General features: G+C 36.6%; 2 protein-coding genes across 2 annotated transcripts in view; both read left to right on the top strand.

Moving 5' to 3' along the window:
- LOC105386446 (octopamine receptor Oamb) overlaps positions 1-4,685 on the top strand; it is a 112,308-nt gene extending 107,623 nt beyond the window's left edge. The window contains exons 6-11 of the mRNA XM_048630516.1: positions 333-492; positions 2,640-2,810; positions 2,994-3,105; positions 3,358-3,575; positions 3,693-3,845; positions 4,178-4,685. Coding sequence (XP_048486473.1) covers positions 333-492; positions 2,640-2,810; positions 2,994-3,105; positions 3,358-3,575; positions 3,693-3,845; positions 4,178-4,181 — 818 coding nt within the window. The 3' untranslated portion in view covers positions 4,182-4,685. The remainder of the gene's footprint in view (positions 1-332; positions 493-2,639; positions 2,811-2,993; positions 3,106-3,357; positions 3,576-3,692; positions 3,846-4,177) is intronic.
- A 4,457-nt stretch (positions 4,686-9,142) lies between these two features.
- LOC105386447 lies at positions 9,143-21,217 on the top strand. The gene is made up of 14 exons (XM_038111540.2): positions 9,143-9,326; positions 11,288-11,471; positions 11,583-11,745; positions 12,588-12,677; positions 12,828-13,004; positions 13,146-13,357; positions 15,851-16,073; positions 16,937-17,232; positions 17,573-17,704; positions 18,015-18,111; positions 18,659-18,826; positions 19,348-19,448; positions 19,994-20,058; positions 20,819-21,217. Exons 1-14 carry the CDS (start codon positions 9,178-9,180, stop codon positions 20,985-20,987), a joined length of 2,226 nt encoding a protein of 741 aa, XP_037967468.2. The 5' UTR covers positions 9,143-9,177; the 3' UTR covers positions 20,988-21,217.
- The last annotated feature ends 577 nt before the right edge of the window (positions 21,218-21,794 follow it).

Below are 21,794 nucleotides of genomic sequence, written 5' to 3'. Positions count from 1 at the left end.
TCTTCTATATCGTACTAACACATATTTATTGTATTACAATGACATATTTAGACACTTTTTTTGAGACTCAGTTATTTACAGAAAATTTCAAAAAGGGTATACTAAGCTGAAAGTCCTACTTTCAAAGTAGGTACCATTCCTTACCTTTTCGTGAATTTTTAAAACTCGTAGAACAAAATGCGTGGCAAAATTTTCTTTTTTTTTTTCATTTATGTAGATGGTTAAGGTGTAAGAATTGGCGTACAAATAAGAAGGCCTATACCCAACAGTGGGCGATAGAAGGCTGATGATGATGATGATGATGATGATAAAATGCTTCATTTACCCTTTAGCTGGCAAAGGCATGGGCAGCAGGTTCGACGACAACCGGCTGACGCTGCGCATCCACCGCGGGCGCGGCTCAGGCGGGCGGCCGCACGGCTCCCCTCTCTCCACGGCCAGCAACCATTCTACTAGCACGTCACTGAGCGCCTCGCCGGAGAGGTTACGACGGTGAGTTTGAGGATAGATTATTGATTGCTCTTAAGGTGGTATACAAGACTTACTGCTACCGTACTAACAAAGAAACAGTTATAACTTTTACCAACACCAGTGTGGTTACCACCAGCGAACATTAGCAAAAGGTATAACTGTTGTCTTATATTATTCATTGCATCTTTCTCTTATCGTGTTGGTGACAAACACTAGAGCTGGTTTATCACCGTAGTGCAAGGATTATTCAACCAGAATGCCCAGTAGCCCAATAAACAAAGCACAGTTAAAATACGTTTCGTTAAGAATAAAGTAATATAAGTCGAAGTCACAGATTTATATTAATAGACTCCTTACAGTCTGTGGTTAGAACGTCTCATTTCGTAGTGTGATTGCCGTCTCCAAATAATCATCTCACATTCAAATAATCCACCCAACCCGGCTTTCAGTCGTACATAGTATCTAATGTCCTAACGACCGGTTTCACCTACACATTGTTTAATCAAGCCTGCCTTAATTAGCGTGTCAGAGCGATACAAGCTTAAGCGGCCGACTAACGAGCCGGGACAATAACCCGTGTGCCCTGAACCAACAATTTATTTCATCCGCATCCAATGTGTGGCTGGACGGAAGCGAATCTAGCGGGGCGGCAGTTAGCGGGAACAAATAACACGAAGCCAAATTAGTGCTTGTGTTTTGGTCGACTAAAGTTGTTTGCGGTGAGAGAGGGCGCTAGTGTGCCTCTAAATCTGCAAATGCAGCCAAAAGTTGTGCGCAAACAGAGTGCTGCAGTTTTGGTAGAAATAACCCGTTATAGGTCATGCATAAAAACAAAAAAATATTGAATATTAATCAGATCTTATTTATACAAACAATTTACTCATAATAATATGAATTTTGAAATATTTTTACCATCCTCAATAAAAAATACTTTTATACATTGAACGTAATTTTTTACAAACTACTCTATTTCATAGAGTTTCATAGTGTTAAATGTATTGTATGAGAACACCGTGAATAATTTGGCCATAATCGCACAAGGAAGGATCAAAGAGGTCAATCTAATCTAATATGCAAACCCATACAATGTAACGCCTGATGAATTTACCCTTCCTCGTGGTTTACATTACAACTCTACCCACAGAAACTTAATCAACCTGTATCTCATTGCTATTTATGTAGTTTATTTAGTGACCCTTGTTTAACAAGTGTATGTGATTCGGTTTCAGTGATATTGATTGAAATGGTGATGTATACTGTGGGTATAGGCCACTTTCTGAATCGTTTCGTAAGAATAGGTCTGTTGTTGTTTACTTATTGAAATATAACTTAGGTATTTCATTTAAATAGCAATAAAGAGATATTTTTCACTGAAAAATATCATCAGGACTCTTTCAGAGAAGGTTTGTTTATTTTGACTACTGAATTTATACTGAATCTTATCATACCTACCTGCATTTCTGATACTTATTGATGAACAATTTATTAAGTCATACTTTTATATTTATGGTATACCTACTTACCTATACCTACATTATTATGTATTAAAATCTTACTTATACAGAATAAAGCAAAATTACAATACGAAATGCAAAAGCACTTCCGAAGGCTGGTAATCATTAATCAGCACTAGTAGGCATCTTTTGAATATTAATACCTAATTTATTCATGTTTTATCGCCATTGCGTACGAAAAATTCTGGCTTGTAGCCAATCCCTTTCCAATTTCCAAATTCATGCGGTGTGTTTGGGGTAAATAAGAAAAATAAGTCACATTAAGTATTATGACACTCCGATACTGCAATGCGCAAAGTTTATTAGCTATTGCGAAACACGGTAGTGGGAAATACCGCACTCTCAAGTATTTTTCAAGTGGATACTTACTCATAGTTTGAACACACAGCTTTAGAAAATTAACTTTTATGCCGCATACATAGTTGGCTTTTGTGGCTACTTCGGTCTATTTCAGTATTACTTCGACTTTTTCCTACTTATAAGCTGCGTGATTTATGTGATTTCACACTTTAGAAAATAGTGTTTTATTTATAAACAGCGTTCTTTGCTTCGGTAGTTGTATCTTAAGAAATATGAATAAATACTTACTGTAATTATTGCAATGTATATTAAGTATTTCTATGTCTTATTCAATTTGAACATTAATTTTCACAGACACTCCAGCGCAAGAAGAGCCCACGAAAAGGTGAAGATATCGGTGTCGTATCCTTCATCGGAACAGATCTGCCCCAACAACGACCTGTCCAGGTCTTCTAGCAGGTCTCCAAGCCCGTCTCTTTATGCCGTTCATTATGAAAGAGATGGCCGCGAGTTGACTGAAAGCAGGTGAGTAGTATTTCTAAAGAAGTAGACACAGACTTTTTCAGTTCTGACATTATATTACCTAACAAAAGATGATAAAGTTGGTAGTTTATAAAAAATATATCAGATGCCTTTTTTATATTTATTTAAAATCCTTTAGTAACTTAATTCGTTTCTTGTAACAATTTGCTTTTATTCACATTTCAGATTGAGAGTAAAATCATCCCACCACTTGACTCCAAATCCATTTTACGATGAATGTGATGACAACAAACCACGAACAACCAGAAGAATGGGGAAAAGAAATATCAAAGCGCAGGTAACTTCCACTAATGTAACAGATTTTTTTTATTTTGACATCCTAACCCGATACCTACATCTACAATAACTAGGAAACTATTTAAAAGACAACAATTTCCTAGCAGAATCTATGTTGTTTTTAGTTTGGATTGATAGTTAACTTGTTGAGTTTAGACTATGTAGTGTTTTTATTGTGCTTTTTCTATTCTATCCAATATCATTTTAATTTGACGTCTTAAATTTAACTGACTCTTTTATATTAAAATTCCAGGTGAAACGCTTCAGAATGGAAACCAAAGCTGCAAAAACCCTCGGCATCATCGTTGGTGGGTTCGTGTTCTGCTGGCTCCCCTTCTTCAGCGTGTACGTGGTCCGCGCTTTCTGCAACGAGTGCGTCACACCCATCGTCTTCTCCGTGCTCTTCTGGCTGGGATACTGCAACTCGGCCATCAACCCTCTCATCTACGCCTTGTTCTCTAAGGACTTTAGGTATGATCACTGATTTTTGTCTTAAACTTGCAACATTTTACGATAAAAGGATACATGAAATAACTCCTTCCTAAAAGTCTAAACACTGATATGGATCTGTCATCTGGCTCTTTTCAGGTTCGCATTTAAGCGTATAATCTGCAAGTGCTTCTGCCATGGTGGCGGGAGGCGAGACTCTGACGGCTCAGCGCGACCGCAACGGACTCCAAGTGCGAGGCAGCAGAACTCACACTCCTTGGAGGAGCACGAGTCAACTACGGTCACTGACAGGTAGGGTCGTTTATCTCGATGATTTTTTAGTTAATTTCATGAAGGCTTCGTCAAACAGAATGCGCTAGCGTTGCGTTGCGTACTGCTAGCGCTAGCGCTCTGTTTGACGGTATTTTACCATAGTATTACAACGCATCTTAGCGTCAAAGCGCGGCGTCAAGTTAGCGCTCTGACACGCGCTAGCAACGCTTTCTGTTTGACAAAGCCTTTACATTTGATGCCAAAAATAAATATTTGAGTGATTTATAAGAAATCTATAGTACATATTTGAGTGATTTATAAGAAATATTTCATTATGATTGTGACTTATAATAATTTATGTGTAATTAAAGGTGACGTCAAGCAACACGGCGGCACAACCCGCCGTTCCAGGCGACCGTCGCGTGCGTGTAGCACACGACCATCATCCGGCCCTACGAGGACGGATTCTGGTTATGACGATGCGCATTCAGTGAAGTGTGCACCCATTAATAAGGAAACTATGACAGTTAAATAATTTTTTTTGATCAATGAAAGAAACAGTGTAAAGTGCGCGTTGGAAATGGTCGACTGACTAAAAAACATTGAATTAATTGGAAATAGGTAGGTACATTTCAAGAAAGATTAAACTCTGATGTGTATTTTTATTGGCTTAGCTTTCATCATGTGAATCTAATTTTAAACAATGTTTAAAAATGTGTAAAGAATAACTTTATTGAGTGTGAAATTGGTAGGTAAAAATATAGTAGGTACTTAAATATGATTTGATAGTGGCATCCGAAACTTAAATATGTACTTAGCTCTTTTTATTACTAACTATTACAAACGAGATGAAAAAGCATAGACTTACGTATTTGAAATATTTTTTTAATAAAATAAAAGGGAAAATCTTTATAATTTAATATACCTACGATATGAACTTAAATTACGATTGTGTGATCAATATTTGATATATTAATTCGTATGAGTTGCCAATCTTCTAAAGATTGCTGTGTAACTTAAAAAATCCGTACGGTTTACTTTTAAAGTGAACAAAGGGGTGACAATTATTAGAAAGAAGTTTAGATGCTATGGCACAAATGAGTAGACGTGGTCATTTTCATACTCAGGGGGACATGTGAAATTGAATTATAGATTTTGTTATTGTCATTAGTTAGTGAATAGCTACCTCACATACTGACAGGGTACTACAACATTTTACGGTACTGAAAAAAGTAATAATAACTACTAACGTATTTTCAAATTCATGTGTCCATCTGGTATTAAAATTAGTTAGTGACAAAAAAAACATTAATTTATCTCTTTTCAAGGCTGTAATGTAAATAAAACGTTAGATTTATTGTATGTTTAAGTAGAAAAATTATAATTTATCAAATTGTATAATATTAGGTGTCATGTAAATAAGTACCTCTAAGTCAATACTATAGTTTTTTTATTTCAGGTGCCTCAAACTACTTAAAGTTATCTATAAAGTGTGTTTTGGAAATTGTAATTAGGTACAGACATAATTATGTATATTAAATATTTCTACTATTTAACAAATAATTACCTACTTGTGATCGGCAATAACATTCGAAACGTTAATAATACAAATTTTCTAATATACTGTTCATATTGAGTCCAAAATTCCGTGATTGTTCCATTTCCTAAAATATTGATAGTTCAATTCCTTCCAAAATTACCTTAACTTATATTATGTCCAATATATTAATACCCTATCACTATCACATACACAACTAACCATAGTAATTAATAAAAGCAATAGGTACATTAAGAAGTTAATATTACCTACTTCTATTTTGAGGTTAAATTTTCAGGAGCATGACATTTATTTTTATCTTATTTAGACCCAATACAGGGTGTTAAAATGGGTTCAATCTGAACAAATTTTGTTTTACGACTTATACCTACCTACTTATTCGCGACAGATTGTTTGTTATAATTATTATTGTGTATAGAAAATCCATACTATTTTTGAGCTTTTTTTTGTATTGTTAAGTACCTATCGTCATTTAATTTAATTTGTATAACTATAACCCCGGTTTTAGTGAGAGCGTTTATTTGTTACTTGAATGATATAATTTAATACTTACTTAGGGCTGGTTTCTTGATCCGGGGGTAACTTTAACCATTAGTCAAGTCACGCGTCATGGATGACAGGCTACGTAAGAATTTTGTTGTATTTAACCAATGGTTGGAAGCGTTCGTAGTCGAGCGGGCCTCAGTGATCGTAACTGATCGCTGAGGTTAAGCAACAACTGACACGGTCAGCCATTGGATGGGTGACCAATTTCAAGTGGTGCTTTTCTGGACGCTTCCGTGCTTCGGACGGCACGTTAAGCCGTGGGTCCCGGTTGCTGCTTCGGCAGCAGTCGTTCAGCCTAGTCAGATGCCTTCGGGCGGCTTGAAAACATCTGACAGTCGGGTTGCCCACTTACCCGACAACTCTCTCAGCACAAGCTTGCTTGTGTTGGGGTCCGTCAACCCGCACTTGGCCAGCGTGGTGGACTAGGCCTAAACCCTTCCTTCATTGGAAGGAGACCCGTGCCCCAGCAGTGGGGACGTAATGGGTCGTGATGATGAACCAATGGTTGCCATTTTGACCAATGGTTGAGTTAACTACAGATAAAAAAACCGGCCCTTAGTAGTTACTGACTGACTGACATACTTTTTATTTAAAAAGGACAATTTATCTCACCAGAGCGTAGATACCGTCCAACAACAACTATAATAATAATAATATCTAGCTCATTGATGCAATCCCGCTCTTTATAGTTACCTCTAAATTTTTACCTTATCCCTATTGTTAACCCTTCCCGTTTTTTTAAATTTTTGCGATTGTATGTACCTAACTAGGTAGTCGATGTTGTAATATATAATTTAGAGGGTGTTGTATGTAAACTTGTGAGAATCGATATATAAATTCATGTATAAATTTAATATAATGAGATGTTACATAACTCTGTAGTTTTATGTATCCTTGTCGTTCGCTCCATCCTAAATTAATAGGTACCTTATTAGGGATTGTGATTTATGATAAACCCTCCTACATTAAAGACATAGGTAAGTACCCTAAAAAAATATAATATGATCATCAATCAAAATCAAATAATAAACATAATAAAATTCAAAATTAGGTGTGTCGAATAAAACGAAAGTTAAGTACCTAAGTATTATAATTTTATTTATAATGACTAATCTGAAAGACAACATCGAGATTATAATGATGCTATTATTATGAGTTATTGAGTTTAGTGTCTACATTATATAGCCGGAAATATACACGCATTTTTTATTGTAAGTAGTTCTTTTTTTGTGAGCGATCAGAATGTTTCGCATTTTTTAACTTAAATTCCTATCTTGTTACTGTCCAAAATTCATAATTATAAAAACACGCTATTAAAATAGGTACAGTGAAACTATAAAGTCCTGAAATTAAATGAGGGCACTGCTATCTTTCATGTAGCAGCCCTATATAGCGAAACATAACTGACTTTAATACTTGAAATTTTGCCTGTTAACTTCCTACCTATTTATGTATTCAAAAACAACTTACCATCCACAAAAAAGCTCTTATAAAAGCTAGAAGGTGTTAATATGAAGGCTAATAGTGAAACCAATAAATATTTATTTAGATAACGTTATTTAACTGTATAAAAAAACTGGATCTGTTGACGAAGGGCACACATAGTAAAGACATCAATTTATCTTTTTGGACGGCCAGTTCTGTTTCTTCCAGGAGTTAGAAATATTCCATATTTTGCCCTCTTTGGCACGCTGGTCCGATATAACTATAAAATAAAATAAAAAAATCTTTTTGAGTTACACAATGCCCCCCAAATTCACACAATGTGAATTTAGTAAGTAAACAAACATATATCTTCAAGTATCAAAATGTTAAGGTTTGACTCAACTGAAACCAGATGAAACCTACAATCAGTGGTATGTAAACAATGTTCAACTTGGGCTCTAAATCTAGGTTTATCGATAAATGAAGCGTTGGTACTAATAAAAAATGAGTTATTACAATTTGTACAATGCTACATACCCTTCATAGACGCTGTACGAGCGTAAACATCCTCCAAATTCGACAAAATGTGTCCAGCTTGATGTTCCGCTAAACATTGTATTAAAACTCGATAAATAACTTCACTAGCTTGACTACGAATATTTTTCTTCATCTTCCTAATTGCAACCAAGCGTAAATTGTTGCTTTTATCTAGATTATCCTTATAATTAATAAGAAAATTCAAAAAAACAGCCAATACTTATAGTTTCACTGTAGGATAAAGTCCTGAAATTAATGTTTGAGGAACTAAAATTTTCAGGAGCCTGGCACCATTAGAAAAGAAACATAAAAGTCATAACAATTGTTTATGTCAATAGGCGGTTGGCTGTTTTTTTGAATTTTCTTATTAATTATAAGGATAATCTAGATAAAAGCAACAATTTACGCTTGGTTGCAATTAGGAAGATGAAGAAAAATATTCGTAGTCAAGCTAGTGAAGTTATTTATCGAGTTTTAATACAATGTTTAGCGGAACATCAAGCTGGACACATTTTGTCGAATTTGGAGGATGTTTACGCTCGTACAGCGTCTATGAGGGGTATGTAGCATTGTACAAATTGTAATAACTCATTTTTTATTAGTACCAACGCTTCATTTATCGATAAACCTAGGTTTAGAGCCCAAGTCGAACATTGTTTACATACCACTGATTGTAGGTTTCATCTGGTTTCAGTTGAGTCAAACCTTAACATTTTGATACTTGAAGATATATGTTTGTTTACTTACTAAATTCACATTGTGTGAATTTGGGGGGCATTGTGTAACGGCATTCGTCAACAGATCCTGTTTCAACAGTTTTTTTATACAGTTGTAATAACGTTATCTAAATAAATATTTATTGGTTTCACTATTAGCCTTCATATTAACACCTTCTAGCTTGTATAAGAGCTTTTTTGTGGATGGTAAGTTGTTTTTAAAATACATAAATATAGGTAGGAAGTTAACAGGCAAAATTTAAAGTATCAAAGTCAGTTATGTTTCGCTATATAGGGTTGCTACATGAAAGATAGCAGTGCCCTCATTTAATTTCAGGACTTTATAGTTTCACTGTACTAGGTATATTGAGAAGAAAAATAGTTTATAAAGTCAACGATATTTCAAAATAACGAAAAACGTTATAACGTTATAATTATTTCGTTACATAACCCATCACTTCAATTTCATTCGTTCAATAAAGCGTTTATCTGTCAGTGTCAGTTGTCACTGTCACGAGTATGTATGTACCAACTTCGTACAGCTGATAAAAAAAACACTAGGCATGTTTTAGTGGTAAAGTGGGGTTGGATGCGTGAATACGTGTCTTATTTTCCTTTTTTCTGTTATCAATATTTTGAAAGCGTAATTCTATTATCAGGAGGAGGAACCTCCTGCTTTGTTATTTCATACTTCAAGTCGAACAAGGCAAATACGATGTATTTTGGCGGAGTGGAGGGGTATGTTTTGTTGATTTATTGTCTACGTTGAAAGTAGAAAGGTGTATTGTACTACCTTGAACATTCCACCTAGTTGCGAAACTTTTAAATTCATTTTAATTTAGTATTACTTACCTACTTAGTTTTCTGTGAGTGTAACTACTTTCTTCTAACATTTTCCTTTCGAGAATCCCACCAATATTTCTCCTATTTTATGCAGTTTTTTATTTATTAAATATACTTTAAATGTTAAACCTACCTACTGCTGAACTAAAGGTAAACAAATGTTATCACAGTTATTAGGTATTAACTTACTTAAAAAATAATTTAATTATTTTTATTAACTAAGAAATTATTACAAAGTTACCAATTTACTTACATAAATATTTTTCATTCATATTTTATGACTAACATTGCATTATGATATTATGGTTTACAGTGCATTTGGAATTTTAAACACTCTTAAATGCAGAAATAACTTACCAAATTATTAGATACTATCCACTACAGTTAAAATAAAATTGTTGACTTTCATAGGTAAGTACCTTTACTGATAGGATTACCGAACTACTTATATATTTTTTTACTTATGTTTTTTACCTAGTAAGTACCTATTTTTTTTTCTTTATTATTATTTAATTTATTAATTTAGTCTTTTACTTAGTAGTTAAGTAACATAGTTAATTTAGGTTCAATGTGCAAACTAAATGGATGCCAATTATTTAGTTTTTATCAAACCTAGCAATCTTTGTTTCCATGTGCGGGTGATAAACATCTGCAAAAGATACAGACTTGGAAATTCTACAGTCAATTTAAATACTCAGTCCTTGAAAAAAATTTAACTTACCTACATGTCATTTTATGTTTAGTAAATTGTTAATTTTGAGCTGAATTCAAGGTTGACAAGATAAAAATTCCTAACATTCCATTGTCTATAATTATTCTTCCTTAGGCGGTTATATTGGAATTTGAGTAAACATTCTAAATGCTTTATAGTGGTTCAGTGGTTAGAGGGCACTCATTTTTCAATGCAAACTGCAACTCAGTTTATGAGTAAGAGCTACGCCCAGTAGGTAAGGGTACCTAGGTTGGTACCTATGTAAGCGAAATAAAATTCTATTTTAGTCGCTTCAAGTTCACATTGGTATAGGTATGTAACTAGGAAAAATGTGGGTACTACTAGGGTTACGTTTAAGTTATCATTCATTCTGTTTATGTGCACAATGTTGCATGTTTTTTCTTCGTAAAACGTTATCATTATCAATACATTTATATACTTATAGCTAGACATAATAATTGTTATTTAATGACTCCTGAAAAGTGCGATTAGAGAGGTACTTTCCTTGTAAATTGTAAAGACATCTTAATATTTTCATAATGTACCTATTCAATGTTTTAGTATACCTACTTAACTACATTTGATTTTGATTTAACCTAAGAAGTATTTATTGTCATGCTTAATGCATATCAGAAATAATTCTCGACATATAATTTATTTTCTAAAAGTGATCTCTCCAAGATAACCTTTTCCTAAAATACAATTCATTATTATTATCATCAATAAATATTAATTATAGAGTAGATAATATACAAACGATAAAAAAATTATCGGCACATTCACTAGTCGGAAGTATTTACATGATGTACATAAATTATACCAATACTTGATATTAACATACGCCCGTAGATTGTAGTGCTAATACATTTTTTATCTTATCTATCGACATCATTATTATGATGCAGAGAAAGATAAGTTATTACGTATGAAATACGCTTCAGGTTTATTTCAAGTTCAATAGAAAGACGACTTATCAATGACCTAGGCATTGATCTAAATTTGGATGCATAGTAATATCCCATCATTTTCCCTTCTTCTATGCCATTTCCTTAAAAGTACTTAACTCTCTGTATTCATTTTCCACTGTTTTAAACACAACCAGAATACCTAATTATTTTAACCGTAATACATTTGGTCCCCCTAGCGGTGCAACTCACTCCAATCTTGTGATATGCGACGAGAAGGGCCATGTGTTGGGCACAGCTCAAGGGCCAGAGACCAACCACTGGATGGTGGGCATGGACGGATGCGCCGAGCGAGTGTTGGCGATGCTTCACGAGGCTAAGAACAAAGCTGGCATACCGATAGACACACCATTAGATGCTTTGGTAAAGACTTGTTTTCGTTCAAATTCTCTTAGTTTCATAAATTTAACAATAAATGAACAACAATTTATAGTAAGTACCTGATATTCTAATGAGCCATGATACTTTTTTCAGGGTCTTGCGCTCTCGGGATGTGAGCAAGAGAGTAGCAATAAAGAGCTAGCTGCGCGTGTTATAGAAAAGGATGCAAACTCAGCCCGCGCTGTAATTGTACAGTCAGATACGGCTGGATCGCTGGCCACTGCTGCACCTAATGGTGGTATGGTGCTCATTGCTGGTGAGAATTTAAAATATCATTATTTAGTTAGGAGTTTACGAGTTGTTAGTGTAGACACAACACTAGCAGATGATAATGATGATTAAGAAGTAGATTTGATGCATAAAAAATCAAATATCTCATTGGTAGAATTGGTATCGTTTTAAAAAGGCCAATAACCGCATTATTCATATTAAATGAGTAACGAGCATCCATCCTTGGCATGCCAATCGACGATGACGGTACTTTTAATTCAATGGAATTGTACTCGGAACACTTGTAGATTGAACAGTTATGTTTATAAAAGTTTGTAACAGAAATAATAAGTAGGTAATAATTACTATTGTATCCAGTTTCAAGATAAATCCCTCAGGTTTAATGGCACGTAAATTTAAGAACTTGACTAACTATGTTAATCATATTTTTTAAATATGTTTTAAGGTTTTGAATTTGTTTACGGTCAATCAAAAAGTTGAAAAAAATGTAAGTAAAGCTACTTATTTACCAAGCTTTAGCTATGTCTGTTTATAAAACAGCGCTGTAATCAAAGAAGTAATTGGGTCGAGAGATACCCTTTTACCTTGACAGCGAGTCATACAAAACAAGGCTCGAGAAAAATGTATGTCAAAGCATCGTAGGTACACAAAAGCGTTTTGTTTATAAAGTTCAATTACACAATGTTTCTCTTCAAACAAACATTCATAATGAGCTAATAAACATTAATGTGTTTTCGTGTGCTTAGTTTATTATCTCCTATAGAAAAAGGAAAAGATAAAAATGGTATTAACTATGTGATATTTTACAGATAGTATCTTAAACATAAATGGAATATTTCATAAATAAGTCGTATGTTCTACTTTCAGGGACCGGATCAAACTGTTTTATTCGCACGCCAAGTGGTAAACAACACGGCTGTGGCGGTTGGGGATATTTACTGGGCGACGAAGGTGGAGGTGAGGAAACAACATTGCTTTTTCCCAGCAAGGAAACTTTTGCATGGAAAATATTCACTTGAAGGACATTTTCCATGGTTTTTCGTCATTCTAGTACTTTTCCAAGATGATAATGTTGGCGAGTGGTTTTGACGATGTTATTGTTCGCAGCTTACTGGATAGCACATAGAGCGATCAAGGCCATATTTGATGACATGGATGGAATGCACAAATGCGCTCACCCGACTGAGAAAGTATGGAAAAAAGTTAAAGAATATTTTGCGGCGGAAAACCAAGCTGATTTGCTGCCACATGTATACAAACACTTTGATAAGTCCTTTTTTTCAGGTGAGTTACTTGTGTAAGACCAAAAACCCTGGCTATTTAATTTTATAATTAGGTGCAAATTATAAATAATTTTATAATTTATAATGCTTTCATAGTTTATCTAACTACCATGTAAATTAATTGTGAAATTCAATATTCCAGGTTTCACGCTAAAGCTGTCGGAACTAGCGAACGAAGGCGACAGTCTATCGCGGCACATATTCGCCGAAGCGGGCGGCGCGCTTGCCGCTCACGCCGCGGCGCTCATACAGAAGTGCGACATGGATCGACTGCGCGTGGTCTGTGTCGGCTCGGTGTGGAAGAGCTGGGAGCACCTGAAGCCTGGCTGGCTGAGTGAGCTGGCTGCAAGAGGGGTCAGTAAATTTCATATGATCTATGAATTTAGATTAAATAACTACCGTACCAACACAGCACATTAGAAACCAACAATTTTATTCTTAAAAAAACAGGATTACTAATTAAAATTTGCCAAAGCTAATCTATATTACGTAACGGCACCAGTAATGGACACCTTAAGGATTTTTCACAAATGATTTGGCTGTAACTCGCTCAATTTTTGAGTTATAATATTGAAAGTTGGTATGAATCGTAGGAATATCTTGCCGTTTAAGATGAATGTACACTAGCTCGATTTAAACTATTGGCATTTCAGTAAATTGCATATTTGTAAAATATGTCCTAAAACCACAGTAATGGACACCCAAACTCCAGTTATGGACACCCAATGTTGGACAGTGATTTTTTATTGAATAAAAGTATAAAATATTATTTTATGCTTATATTATTATAATTGTAACGATGATGAGTAATCATAACCGTTTACACAAACAGGATTGGTCGCCAGTTACACTATGGGGACCATCAAAGATGGATAATACAACTTTTCTAACTTCCCGCATCTCCGTCCGATCGAGCGCCGCCAGGTCTATTTAGGGTGGCCTTGCTTACGCTTGCCCTGCGGATTCCATTCGAGAGCCTGTCTCAGGATTTGGTTTTAGTCTCTACGCAGCGTATGGCTATTCCAACTTCATTTGCGGCGTTTTATCTGTGAACCAACAGGATCTTCATGGCAGATCTATGTTGGAGATCATCTCGGGCCAGAAAATCTTCAAGTTCCGCCAGAGACAGCTTGCGTCTTTGTGGTCTACCAGGTGTTGCAAGCGTATAACAGTACCGACTTTAGTAACGTTGGTGATAAATATCTTTCACTGTAATGGAGAGTTGTTTTGACTGCCAGTACGGGCACCCACATCTAAGTCAATGCCACCATCTCCTGCAACAACACTCTCGTCTCAACTTCTTCCGTTCCCACAATCCTCTCGTCATATCATATCATCTGGGTTATCCAGGTCTTGCATTTACACCAGCCAGAAAATGTTTTTAATTCTTTCTTTTCTTTTCAGAATCTTTTCTCTCACTGCCCTTTTTCTACCAAAATTTCTCCTAAAGCCTCTTCTTTTGAAATTCTCGTGGTATTCTTACCAAGCTTCACTGGTCTATTTGTCACACGATCACTGTCTATTTCTCTATTTCTATTCTCTATGGGGCTGTAAGTACCTGCACCTGGCTCTCTCGAATGAAACCTTTGTGCTTGTGCCCCTAGGTCTATCCTAAGCTTGGACCATTTCCCACCATGCTGGTTCACTGCGGGTTGGTGGGTTCACATATTTAGAAGTCTAACTACTACTATCATATTACTAATTTTATTTCATTCTGCTTCTGTGAGCCTGTTTTTCTACAACCACAACAGGTCACGTGAAGACTTGGATTTTCATGTGCATCTTGGATCAATACTTGTTCTGGAACACTAGAAATAGATGTTAGGGGGAACATGTTTGTGTCTCCATAAACATGGCTGCAGTGGCCATCTTGTACATCCATAATAGCATCTCCCATTTGCTTGGGCGTATATACGTTTTTCATGGACAATATGAAAAATCCAGTGATGGACACCCAATTATGGACACCTGTACAACACTGGTATCCTTCATTTTATTCATGTTTTACAAAAACTACCAATATAATTATGAAATTCTAAAGACAATTAAATAAGAAAACTCAACATTACCTTAAAACATTATTTTCGACACGTATCCATAACTGGATTAACTGAAAATTTGCAAACCAGTAATGAACACCCCCCTCTGAAATTATTTCCATAAACGTAAGCTGTCCTATTCCTTTGAAAATATGTGCGTAATTCAGTATAGTTTCCATAAAATCAAGCTATTCAAAATAAAATAAAATAAAACGAAATTACCAACAATACTCTACACTTACCTCCTTGACGATTTCCTTAACAAATCTCTATTTCATTTGTGAACCCCCGTCAAATGATTTTTTTTGCCTCACAATTTTGAATCTAAATGGATGTTATAAATAACTTGTTTATATAACAAGGAGGGATGTCTAGGCTTTGAAACTAAGGTGTTTAAATTTTCGTAAAACTATGCATACTCTTATTTTAGCAGAAATAAGTTTGTAAGTGTCCATTACTGGGTCCTTGTACATTACTGGTGCCGTTACGTTTGTACGGATTTGAAGTTTCATATTTAAGACAAATGATGCTGCAAGCACCCCAATGGGATTTTTTATTTCTAATGTGTCCATGGTAACAGTACAGCTGATGCATATTTAAAAAAACGCCTCCAAAAATATAGGCCACTTTGGCGCTCATCGCCTCAAATTTAGCAATCAACTGATTGCTGATTTGTCAAAGCTGAGCACTCCACTGGGATTTTTGATTTCTAATGTGACCGTGGTAATAAGACAGCTGATCCCAATTAAAAAAAAAGCGTAAATTTACAGTCATGCTTTTATTTAATAAACACTTTTTCACGTTCAAGGTAAAAGCGGAGCTAGAGCTGGTTCGGCTACGAGTATCCAGCGCTCTCGGCGCCGCGTGGCTGGCGGCCAAGGAGGTCAACTACGAGCTGCCTCACGACGACTCCGCGTACTGCGACATATTCTACACATATCATCCGGAGGAGAACAGTCTACGCAACGGAGATCACAAACCACACAATGGCGTAGCCAATGGTGCCGGAGAGGGAATCAAAAATGGTACCAGTTGATGCAAATGTTATAACATCATACTCTGAGTTACGTTGGCATAAATGAATATGAATACATCGTAACTACAGAGTCAATTAATTGTAGATGAATCAAATATGGTGCAGATTTGTAAATTATTAATGGACAAGATCTGATTTTAAAGTAACCTACATGAATGTTATGTACCTACTTTCATTTAAGTTTTTTTGTAAATAGTTCCTCGTTAAATATTATATTTTATACTAGTTACTTATACACACACATTTAAATAATAATCATAAGTGATTAATATTAAAATCTAACAAAAATATATTACCTATGTAAAGAAAAATAAATGAATAAACTATTTTTATAATAAATTGGCTATTTTTTTTAAACATTAGATTTTTTTTTTCTATTTTTTGGACATCCCGAGTCCACTTAAAAACAGCACAAAGGCAAGTTAAATGAAAAATGAATAAAAAAGTTATACACCTACCTATACAAAACCATAATAGAATAACGAAGCACAGAGTGAATTAATTAACGAAGGTATTTTTAAAATAAGAATGATAGGATTCTGAAGGTTGCGATAAGTTTAACTGCTATGTAGCGTTAGTAACGTTGCCAGAAACGGTACTTCTTTATCATTGCTATAATCCATCACTACTCCCGTCATATTGACGTATTATTTCGTTCGTTCAGTTCAGTAGCATTTTCATTCACTCAATTCGCAGCGATGTCAGCAACAAAAACATTACTTTCCCGTTTTGTAAATCTAAGGACTGCCCTAAATATAAATTACAGATGTTCTTGTCGTTTAGCCGCAAGCAACAACTACACTGGACAAACAGATCATGGCAGGAGTTACCTAGTTCCTAGTGTTTTGGCTGTCGCAGCGGGGGTTATAGGTTATGTTAGTTTACGAGAAAGAGTGTCGGCCGCGACAGCCACGGTTGATAGTCTCAAGGGAAGACGGCAGAAGTACAACTTTATAGCCGACGTGGTGGCGGTGTCGGCGCCGGCCGTGGTGTTTATAGAGATCAAAGACTCGAGGAGGTTGGATCTGTTTACAGGACAGCCAGTGACACTGTCTAATGGCTCAGGGTTCATAGTGAAGGAGGATGGGTTGATACTGACCAACGCCCACGTCGTGGTGAACAAGCCGCACTCGATAGTCCACGTCAAGTTGATGGTGAGTGTCTGTATCATTATCTGTAACTATCATAGGTTGATCCTTGTGTGAATATTGTAGACTCGAGTCGATATTCATTCGAAAGGCTTTGTCAGCCCACTGGAGTATCTATGCGTTTTATTAGTTTCTAACATTACCAACAGAGGCACTGATGAAGATGTCATACAAGCAATCAAATTAGGAACCTATGGACTCAAGTAAACAATATTTGTGATTCACACATTTACCTGACTTTCATTGTTGTTTGAGCAGCTAGTGGATATTTCTACATGCCAGCTGCCTTGTATTGCGGTGTAACATAAATTAACCCTATTTACCATGAATTATCTTACCTCATCAGGATGGCAGCATCCACCAGGGCTTTGTGGAGGATGTGGACATGCGGTCGGACCTGGCCACGCTGCGCATCCCCGTCACCGGGCTGCCCGTCATGAAGCTTGGCACCTCCTCCGATATCAGATCTGGAGAGTGGGTTTGTAGTTGTAATTATTATATACTCACATTTTAGTGCTCAGAATTGATGACCATTTACATTTGCTCTGATGGAACCTAATATCAGTGATATTATCTAATGATACAAATCAAGGCTGCATGCAGCAAGTAAAATAGCTTTCTTAGTTTAATCATCCACTATACCTGCCGCTTAGTAACAATATTTGAATGTTGCTTATTCTATGTTAGTTACTTACAGGTAATAACACTTTACCTAACCTACCAATCATTATTTACATCCAATAACATTAAGTCCCTAACAATACATTTGTAACATTTCTACATTCCAGGTGGTGGCCATGGGCAGTCCACTGTCGCTCAGCAACACGGTGACCGCCGGGGTGGTGAGCACCACGCAACGAGGCAGCAGGGAGCTTGGCCTGACAGGTATGCTGCGCTGCCTTAGGCGCGAAACACACAGTGTTTAAAGAATTTGTTTACCGTGATTCTCACTAGATGGCGCTGGTGTAATATTTCTACATCGCGGTATGGTTGTGTTTCCTGACCACCATATAAGACTTCCTATACTTTCGATAATAACTTGTGTGTGATCCTAAAATAAAGAGTTTTACTTAACTACACAGAAAAGGCATAAGGCGAAGGTGCAGCGCAGGCATCTTGCCGCTTCAAAACGTTTCAATACAAAATGTACAATTACTCCTCCAATTATGGACCGATTTTCATAATTATTTTTTTGATGTATACCACTCAGGTTTACCTCAGGACTTTTAGAGATTTTTGAAGTCATTATCATCATCATCATCATCAGCCTATGTCAAACCACTGCAGGGTATAGGCCTCGTCCGTGTTATGCCAAGTCGCACGGTCCTGTGCTGTGCTACACTCATGTTGTTTTTTTTTCCTTACAACTCTCTCAAATCTGCCTACCCTTGCAGGTAAAGACATGATTTACATCTCTTGCCTACCCTTGCAGGTAAAGACATGGTGTACATCCAGACGGACGCGCCCATCACGTTCGGCAACAGCGGCGGCCCGCTCGTGAACTTGGACGGGGAGGCCATCGGCATCAACAGCATGAAGCTCGACTCGGGCATCTCCTTCGCCATACCGATTGACTATGTCAAGGAGTTTCTGGAGAAACGTGAGTAAAGGATGCTTTAATGAAGAGGAATGTCATGCCCTGGCCACTATATTGTTCTTAGCGTTTTTTTTTCTATTTACATCAAACTAGTGTTAATAAGCTAGTATCATGGTGGTTATTGTTCTTAGGGGGCCAGTTTTTTGATCCGTGGTCAACTTTAACCATTAGTTAAAGGACGTGTCAAGCATGACAGCTGCATACGAATTTTGATGGTTTATAACTAATGGTTGCCAGTTTTGACCAATGGTTGAGTTAACTAGGGATCAAAAAACTGGCCCTTAGTGTTTCGGTAACAACACTATAAGCTGGACTAGGGTTTATCATAGTGGTGAAAAGATTATTAAGTCAGATTAGTTATGTCACTGACTGTCCACGAGTCATTCGAGCAGCCTAAACTCGACTGTTCAAAGTGCAGTCCATAGTATTTTAAAATATTAACTTGACTGTAGATAACTGCCAACAGTTCCTCACTCCAAAAACATAACAAAACTATCGTAACGTCTTATTCATACGTTTCCCAGGTAAGACGAAGCCACCAGAAGTGTCGAAGCGCTACCTCGGCATCACCATGCTGTCGCTGACGCCCACCATCCTCATGGAGCTGCGGATGCGGAACCCGGAGGTAACTAATAATAATAATATGTGGGGACATCTGACACACGGCCATCTGATAGGCAGGCTCTATAATCCTATCCTACTAATATTATAAAGGCGAAAGTTTGTGAGTATGTGTGTATGTTTGTTACTTCTTCACGTAAAATAGCTGAACCGATTTAAATAAAATTTGGTATGGAGTTTGCCGACACCCTGTATTAACACATAGGCTTCTTTTCATCGCGGAATTCCCACGGGAAATATTTTTAAGGCGAAGCGGAGCTCGCGGGAACAGCTAGAATACATATTATTATAAGCTAGGCAGGGGACAGTGGTATCGATATGTAATAGTGGTATCCACATAGATAGATAATAAAGTTTCTCGCCGACCGTTAAACAAATCATTCGCAAGGGACAAGTGTATGTTGCGAATTGGTAATTGACATGTATGTATGTATTGTAAATCAAAGTTCCAGTAAGCTAAATCACGTCCCACGTAGTCTCCACCCCTCCACTTGAAAAATTTACATTTATGAAACGCAAACGGAGAACTTAATTTATATTTGTTTTCAGTTGCCCACAGACATTCAACACGGCATCCTGGTGTGGAAAGTCATCGTCGGCTCACCGGCTTACAAGTAAGTACCTAGTTATAAAAAACATATTTATATTGAAATTAAACAAATGCCTAATGAAGTTGGCACTTAAACTAGACACGTGTTAAACATAATATTTAGCGCTGACAATGAATTTATGCCATTAACCATGGAAGTATAAAAAAAGACGGAAGGAATCTCGCAAACTAAAAAATGAAGCACAGCAATGGCGGCGACATGAGAGTGTGTGGGTGCGTAGGTGCGACGTGATTGGCGTTTGGCGCGCGGCGGCAAACTGACTTACTTTGAGCGTGAATGTGTGTGTGTCGGGCTCGTCGCAACAATGAAATCGACTTACTTTGGGTGCTTCACTTTTTAGTTAGCGAGATTCCTTCCGTCTTTTTTTCTACTTCTATGCCATTAACTATTTTGTGGTAATAGATATTTATATAAATAAAGGTATATCTAAGTAACCTTTCATTTAACACCTTCCCCTTAGCATTTCGGTGATACACACACGTTTTTCACCGTAATGAAAAGATTTCCCAATTTATTACTGTCACAAGGTTTTTTATTAGAGCATCACTGGTACAGTCCAATAAACTTTGAAGTTTATTAATGTTTATTTATATGCAATCCGTGTGCGCCATCCTCATTTATTCCATAAGTCTTTCATTCACGGCCGCCTTTTGAGCGTACTGTTACATTGTAATGTAATAATTATGTTGTGATTTTTTTTCTTAAATAAAGTCCATTATTGTATTGTTTTGTATTATAATGTTGCTATTTTGTAAATTTCCAGCGGCGGTCTCCAGCCGGGTGACATCGTGATCAGCATCAACGGTCAGCCGGCGCGCTCCGCCACCGACATATATGCAGTGCTAGAGAAAACTGCGGGTAGTTTGAAGTTAGAGATACTGCGGGGCCGAGTTAGGACCACTCTGGTTATCACCCCTGAAGTGCACACTTAGATGTTGTTCAATTGTATAGTGGCGTTACGACCATGTTCCAATACCCAATAGCTAGATTAAGTTAAAAAATGCAGTTTCTGGCGGATTAGTTTCCATATTCTAGGTTCTGGGTATTGGGAGATTGGGAGGTAGGTTCTAAAAATTGTAATTAGCTTGAATACGGCGTGGCAGTTTTGGGAAAAAAGTATTTCAAAATGAAGTTTAGACCTTAACGTGGACTGTAACACTCACTAAGTTGCTCAGTTGCTGCTATTGAGAATAATGCGTCGCAATTGGTCACGTGGCGTGGACTGCTGTGTAATAATATGATTTTTTGCATGTTGAGATTGCAGGATAGATAGACTAATGCTACGTACTTATAAACAATCAATTGCTTTTTTGTAGTTTATGGTAGGCCAAGGGCGCCACTTTCTATGCAATGAATCGATAAAAAACATTGGACTAACGACAAACGTGTATTAAATATTTAGTTCTAAAAGTGACCGCCTGAGGAACCTTTACATTATATAATTTGTGAAATATTATAGTATTGTTTTGTGATACGATAGGGATTTGTGTCAAGCGATGGATAAAGCCATGAAAGTCATGGGAGAAGTCAGAAGATTATGCATTGTTTACTTGTAATATTGTATGTAGGTCAACGATAAAGTATGACGATGGAATTCTTGAGTGGAGACCATGAACAAACGCAGCGTGGGACGCCCTCCTGCCCGCTGGACTGACGACCTTAGGCGGGTGGCCGGTAGTGTTTCGATGAGGAAGGCCGAGGACCGAGTGTTGTGGCACTCCTTGGGAGAGGCCTATGTC

Source organism: Plutella xylostella, chromosome 26 (assembly GCF_932276165.1).
Source record: "Plutella xylostella chromosome 26, ilPluXylo3.1, whole genome shotgun sequence".
Classification (NCBI taxonomy): domain Eukaryota; kingdom Metazoa; phylum Arthropoda; class Insecta; order Lepidoptera; family Plutellidae; genus Plutella; species Plutella xylostella.
This window is presented reverse-complemented; position numbering and strand designations above follow the sequence as displayed.